At 47.5% G+C, this 7,229-nt stretch overlaps 1 protein-coding gene across 3 annotated transcripts in view; it reads left to right on the top strand.

Annotated features, from left to right (window-relative positions):
• Positions 1-1,150: 1,150 nt before the first annotated feature.
• Kirrel1 (kirre like nephrin family adhesion molecule 1) overlaps positions 1,151-7,229 on the top strand; it is a 104,028-nt gene continuing 97,949 nt past the window's right edge. For all 3 annotated transcript variants that reach the window (XM_029566249.1, XM_008838745.3, XM_017799554.2), the window contains exon 1: positions 1,151-1,439. In XM_029566249.1, the coding sequence (XP_029422109.1) occupies positions 1,388-1,439 (52 nt within the window). In that variant the 5' untranslated portion in view covers positions 1,151-1,387. The remainder of the gene's footprint in view (positions 1,440-7,229) is intronic.

Below are 7,229 nucleotides of genomic sequence, written 5' to 3'. Positions count from 1 at the left end.
CGTGGTTGTGTCTGGACCCTCCAGCCAGAGATTCTTGCAGGAAAGAGTTGTGGCTGTCTCTTATCAGCAGAGGGCACGAGAGAGCCACGGCCATAGCTCCAGGCCCAGCTCAAGATTTCTTGGCTGAAAGCTTTTAGGGACCCAGGAGATCAAGAATCTGAGACGAAAGAGGCGGAGACGTCTTCTGATGAGCATCACTGGAAACTTGTGCAATTTCTGTGACTCGTCCGTTCTTTCTCCTGGATTCATTCCCTGGGACCCAGACTTGCAGGAACCCTGAGCAGCCTAGTGAGGATTTGGTTAGGGATAGGGGGAGGAGCTACCTATTACACAGGACTCTTAAGAGAGAGGACCACCCTCCTAAATACCCTCCCACTTCAGTTCTCCACCTCTGTACCCCAGTGCAGCGTGCTTAGAGATCCTTCGGTGGCTTTCTTTTCTGGCCTGCTTCTGGAGAGGCGACAAGAGAAAGCCATCGAGTTGCTTGGCTCTCCCTCTGGATGGACAGATGCCTGGGGTGAACAAAGGAAGAGTCAATTGTTCCTCTTCCTGGCTACTTAAGAACTCCAGCGCCAAGGCTGGTTGAAGCCTCCCGAAGGGGCTCAAAGACAGGTTCAAGAAGATTCTCCAGTCTGAGATTTGTAGGTGGGGAGAGGAATGTATGCTTCTCCCGCTCCAATATGCAGTAGTCAATGAAGAATTCTTAATTTAGGCATCTAGGGTTAGAATCTGGGGTGTGAGATTAAAACGAAAAAAAAAAATATCTTAAAGCTTTTAGACACCGCCTCCTTGCTCCACCCCCGCCGCCCCCGAAACATTCAAGCACACCCTTCCCATCATAGTCACCCTCCGGATGAAGGGTCTTCCTCAGCCCAAGGCGATACCCATTCCCTGCTCAGCTCTGCCAACCCGGGCCAAAAGTAGGTCCGTGCGCCGGAGAGGTGCGTGTGGGCCAGGATCCAGAGATCCTTGCCTCAGAGCCCACGAAGCCTCCACTCCCACCCCCGCCTTTGCCCTCAATTCCTTTCTCTTCGCTCTCCTCCCATCTTGGTTCCAGCAAGAGTAGTGTGTGCGCGCGCGTTGGGGGACAAGGGGAGGGCAGTGGAGGGAGGCGCCGTCGGAGTGAGAGCAGACGTCAGGAGGAGGGAGGGAGCCAGGGAGGGAAGAGAGGGAGAGGAGAAAGGCGCGGAGGTCGACTGAGGCCCTGGGAGATAAAGCTGGAGGGCAGAAATTATTAGGGGGCGCGGGTAGAGAGGAAGGGCTCCCAGAGAGCCGGCGTAGCGGGGGAGAGAGTGTGCGCCGAGTGTGTGCCAGCGGCGGGAGGAGTGTGGGGCGCTGGGGACTCGCGCCGACTCGGGCCCAGCGGCAGCAGCGGCGGGCGGACAGCATGCTGAGCCTCCTGGTCTGGATCCTTACGCTCTCCGACTCTTTCTCGCAAGGTAAATCCCTGCTCTGGCAGGGAACGCGCCGTGGGGGAGTCCTAGGGAGGGACTCGGAGTCCCTCGACCGGCCAGGAGTTTTCCGTGGACTGGCCCAAGTTGTTTTCTCTGCCTGCGCGGGAGAGTAGAGAACTGGGGCCAAAAGAGCCAAGGTCTGAGGAGAAAGGGATCCTCCGAGCGCGCAAAGTCTTCCCTCCAGCTTTGGCATTTTTCCCCCCCCGCCCACCTCCCCGGCTAAAGGGCCGGACTCCTGGGTCTTGGCCAAGGGAAAGGCTGGGAAGAGTAGGATTTCAGATTTGGGGGTGGAGTGCTTGCATCTGAGGAATCCTGCTGCTCCAAGCCAGTCCAGAGGCACCTCGATCTGCCTTCCGACCCTGCCAGGGAGGCTGTGGGTGAGGGATAGAGTTCCAAATATAGGGACTGGTTTGGAGAAGGGCACTTGACTGGACAGGCACTGACTTGGGGGTGAGGAAAGTTCCTAAGTCTAGGGCTCCCTTGGAACTGGAAGGGCAGAGGCTAGAAAATGAGTAGGGTGAGAGAGGTAAGGGTGTTCAGGCAGATTGGGCAGGGTGTCTGTGAAGGAATCAAGGGTCCAGACCTAAGCCAGGACTGGGATCTGCGGGAAGCAGGATTTTGCCTCCTGAGACTGGCTCCAAGGAACATTTAATCCTGTTGCACAGCCCCCCAATCTCCCACTCCTGTTGGAACACAGAAATTCACACACACACACACACACACACACACACACACACACACACACAAACAAACAAAAACAGTTTAAAACAGAGACTGGCTTATCTCCTGAGACACAAACATGCCATATGCAGAGACAGACACATACACCAATACAGTGACATCTCTGAAGAAGTCAGATTTCTTTTCCAAGCCACTCACACTGACCTAATCATACACCCCATATACCCAGCAGCCATCAAACACACACATGCATGAATGTCACAAAGGACATGCACTCACATGGAAGTGATTCCCCACCCTAACCACGGAACAAAGAAAGAAACTTGGTTAAACATTCTCATAGGCAGAGACCTATGGAGATGCACAGTGTACAAAATGGAGGAGGTGGTCTCTCTTTGAGGTGAGGGAGTGATTCTGGGAAGAAGGAAGAGGGAAGGCACTGGATGGAAAGAGCCTCCAGCACTGGCCAGCTCACTTCCTTTCCTGAGTGATATGGGGAGGGGCCATGTTTCCCTGGACTTCTCCTTTCTTTACTAGTCCTCTCCTCTGACTCTGAAAGCATAGCCTGGTTGAGTTCAGGGCTCTTGATTCATCTTTCCTCACAGGACCCCAGGGCCCCCAGCACAGCCTTAAAATCCATGGTATGAGAGGAGTAAAGCAGGGTTGGGAAAGAGGAGGCCTGAACTCAGGGCTGGCCACTTGGCAGAAAGTTGAGATGAGTTAAGTTCTCAATTTTTTTGTCAAGGCTGCCAGAGAGGGAAAAGTAGAAAGACTGGTGTAGAAGTGGGAACTGGGTCAGTTCTGGTATGTGTTGGGGGCAAGCTTCTGTCTGCCTGTCTCCTGTAGCAATCACATGGATGAAAATTAGATTTAAAGAACAAAAACTGCGGTTAGCAAACAGAAGAGACATGTAACTTGAGTCTGGACTGACAGAGAGAGTGTCAGGAAGAAATATCTGTTGTGTGTGTGCTTTTCTACCTTTGTGGATGAGAGGGCTAGGGAGCACAACCCAACCCAGCCCTCCTGACTCTACCAGAAGTGAAAGCAAGCTGCCCCATGAAAGGATGCAGAAGTATTTGGGGTGGAGGTAGAAAATAGCAAAGGGTAGGAAGTGTCAGGAGGGAGAGGAAATCACTACTGAGTCTTTGGGGGACACTTAGCAAAGAGCAGGGAGGAGACACATAAGGAAAAAGTAGGCATCTGGGGACACTGATAGTTTGGAGAGTGAGGAGCTTAGGCCACCCCTCTCCTTAATCTCCACCCAGGCCAGACACTGTGGCAGGAAAGAGCACCCAGTGGGTTTGGCAGGGAGTTGTGGGCAGAGGGATGATGGTCAGACAAGAGAGGAACATAGAGGAGCTAGGAAGTGGAGAGTCAGCCTAGCTGAGAAATAAAAATCATGTTTTAAAGAATTTCAATGGGCTTCATCAATCTTCATTTTTCACTAAATAATTTTCTGTATCTTATCTAAATGAAAACCATTATCCTTCCCCCATTTGCAGCATGCCCTAGCTCCTCAGACTGATTGCGCTGAAAATTGAAATATTTATTCATTTTCTGGGAGATTTTCTTGCTCCCTAGTCTCAGGGAGGAGAAATTGAAAAAGAAAGATTGTAGCTAATCAGAACAATGTGGGATGACAGGATGGCTCCAGTGGGAGCAGCCTCCAAAGGCCTATGGCTCATGGGGTAGGAAGAAAATCTATCCCTCTACCAGGAAGGGGGTTTCTCCTGCCTGTTCTGCCTTTGCTCCAAGGGGACTAAAGGATGAAACAAAGAGGCCCAAGGCCTCTTAAATTCCCAGCTTTTTGCTCTCTGAGCACAGCTATATCCTGGCAGAGAACTGTGAGCCTGGATGCTCCCATTTTTTTCTGTACACACATACATGCCACACACTCCATGTGTACTACTCCCCAAAGCTGGGTACTGAGCTGGGACAGAGGCAGAGAAAGCTGGCAGAAAACAAGCTGCACGGTCCCTCCCTGAGCTTTATTAGATTCTATCTTCTGCCTTCTACTCAGACTCAAAGAGAGGCTGAGTACTGGGTGCCACAACTATGCATCTGGAACACCAAAAACAGGTCAGAAGGTGATGTCCACACCTCTTTTTGCTGGCCTCACTCTGCCTTTGCTCCCCAGTGGGGTAGGATGATGAAGCCCCCCTGGTGTGACTCCATGATTACAGAAAACTGCACTTTGAGGAAGCTTCCTTCTGGATGTCCTTGGGAACATCTTTATTCCTCTCTGTTCTGCAGTTTAGAGCACAGTGCTGCTATGCATGCAGACTGTGCCATTAATATCTGATCAAGTGATTGATGAGAGTGCTGCAGTGTGGAGGGTGGTAGTGGTAAGTGGTGATGAAAACACAAACTCTAAGCCAAGCATGGCTATAATCCTAGTATCTTAGAGGCCGAGGCAGGACTGTGAGTTCAAGGCCAGCTTGGGCTACCTACCAAGTTCTAGGCCAGTTGAAACTAAACAGTAAGACTGTGTCTAAAAATAAATAAAATTAAAATTAAAAAGAAGAAATGAGACTCATTTCCAACTCTCCTACCTGGTGGTCTAAAGAGGTTATGTTGTCTCTGGGTGCTTCAGTTTGCTGTCTGTTACAGTAGGGATGGTGATAAAATATCTCATAGGGTGGTGATATATTAATCTATGGATTATTAACATATGCTGATCTATGGAAAGTACAGGGAATGGTTTCTGCAACAAGTGCTTAGTGACTGTGTTTATGACTTTGTGTCTGACAATAAGTGGTCAGACTGTTGAGTTGTCTGCTCCTCCTGTCCTTATGATTTTCTTTTTGTTTTCTAGCCCCAGCTCCTCTGGTTCTTGGTCCTAGGCTTCAATCAGGCTGTGCTTTGTGTCTCTCATGGAGAAAACCTTGGTGGAACCTAAAAGATAAAACTCAGTCTTCCCTTTGATTAGCGACCTCAGAAAAGTCTACAGAAGGGATCTGAGTAGGGCAAAGTGGAAAAGTTTGACATTCAATGAACTTTTATGTGAAATGAGAAAGGATCCTTGCTCTGAGGGGGTAGCATTTCAGAGTCAGAAATAATATGGATCATTTAATAAGTTCTTGTGTCAATTACTTTAAATGTGCTCACTAATTTAATCTATACAACAATCCATTGAGATAGACTCCATAATTATTCCCATTTCATGGATGAGAAACTGAGGTTCAGACATATAACATATCTTGTCAGTAGTTGCAGGAACCAGTTGACTCCAAAGCCTGCACTCTTCCAATATGCTGGAGACCCCACAGCTGGCAGGGACTAATTGATGCCTGGCATCAAGATCATCTCATTCAAAAATTTAAAACAATCTTTTATTTATTTATATTTTATTTTGACATTCAGCCCGATATTTTTAATGTATGTTTTGATTGAGTTTTGTGCATTTTGTATAATAGATCTAGTTAAATTTAGAACCCCTTCCCAATTTGCACCCCTCCTTAGACCCCCTACCAGATTTCATGCATTCTGTCATATATGTTAAGGTTTATCCTGTCAAGCATTTGTACCCAGATGTCCCTCAGTACAAGGGTGCAGGTTCATCCACAGAAGTCTAGCCAGCCTACCTAGAGTCACTCCTGTAAAGATCTATACTCTCTCAGCCCCACAGTAATCGTTTGCCAATAGTTCCTGCTGCCAATTTCCCCCATTCTATGCTGGGTTTTTGCCTGATTGAGTCGGCATGGGTTTTGTGCATGCCAGTATTTTAATCACAGAAATAGAAAGTAACTAGGACACTTAGATTTATTCCAAAATTCTTGTAGGCCATCATAAATAACATTTTTTCTGAAGTTTCTTTCTCGACAGATTTCTTGTTTTTGTAATAATTTTGTATCTTCCTACTTTGCTGAATGTATTTTTCAGGAGTTTTCTAGTGGAATCTTTAGGCTTCTTTATGTATAGAATCATAGCATCTGAAAATAAGGATATATTGACTTCTTCCTTTCCAATTGCTATTGCCTTTATCTCCTTCTCTCATGGGTCTTATGCATGCTGTCATCACTCTTGCAAGTTCGTATGAGCAAGTTCCTAGAGGCCTGAAAGCCTCTGTTTCCTTATGTTCATGTACCAACACTGGCTCTTACAATGTTTCTGCCTCCTTTTCTGCAATAGTCCCTTACCCATGGGTGGGTGAGGCGTAATATAGAAGTCCTATCCAAGTACACTTAGTCTGCAGTCTCTTATTCTCTAAAACTTGGCCAGTTGTGGCCTACTGTGCATCACACTCTGTTGTATGAGGATGCTTCACTGGTGAGAGTTGAAGGATGTATTAGTATTCTCTTTACCCCCTCTTCCACTATGTTCCAAGAGCCTTAGGTTAATTTTTTTTCTTTTCCCTATGATATGACAATGCTACTGGTTATGTTAAAAGACCAAGTAGGGAAGTAATATTTGCATCCTTGTGTTTATTTCTCATATGAAACCTAGTCTTTCCAGCTGTGGTGGTTTGAATGGGAATGTCTCCCATAGGCTCTGAATATTTGGACATTTTTTGTCCCCAGTTGGGGCACTGTTTTGGTAGGTCTTAGAAGATGTGACCATGCTAAAGGAAGCATGTCACTCGGGATGGGTTTAGAGTTCTTAAGCCTTGCTCCATCTTGAGTTGCTCTCTTGCTTCCTGTGCTTGCTTAAAGATGTGAGAACTTAGCTTCTGCTCCTACTCCAGCCACCTCCTGCCACCATGCCTTCCTGCCATGACAGACTGTAATTCCCCTGGAATCATTAAGCTCAAATAAACCCTTTCTTCTCTATGTTGCTTGGGTCAATGTTTCTATCAGCAACAGAAAAGTAACTAATACACCAATCTATGAATTATTCATAGGAAATTCCCCCTGTCCCCTCTAGGCTGAGTCTGGAGAGTCAGAGTCATGAAGAGACTCTAAGAGGGGGTTATAATTGGGTATCTAGGGAGACTCTTAGAAGAGGGATCTCTCATTATTAGCCTTCAAACTACCCAGTCTCTGGCACAGGTTGAGACTGGGGTGTTAGAGGTCTTGTTCAACTTATCCAGGAGGTTCTCAACCTTGCTTCTCAGCTGTTGTTCTAGGGACCTTTCTGGTCTTAGGGTCCTGAAAG

This window comes from Nannospalax galili, unplaced genomic scaffold, assembly GCF_000622305.1.
Source record: "Nannospalax galili isolate Female #2095 unplaced genomic scaffold, S.galili_v1.0 scaffold1079, whole genome shotgun sequence".
Lineage (NCBI taxonomy): Eukaryota > Metazoa > Chordata > Mammalia > Rodentia > Spalacidae > Nannospalax > Nannospalax galili.
Note: the sequence above shows the minus strand (reverse complement) of the source record. Positions and strands in the feature narration are given on the sequence as shown.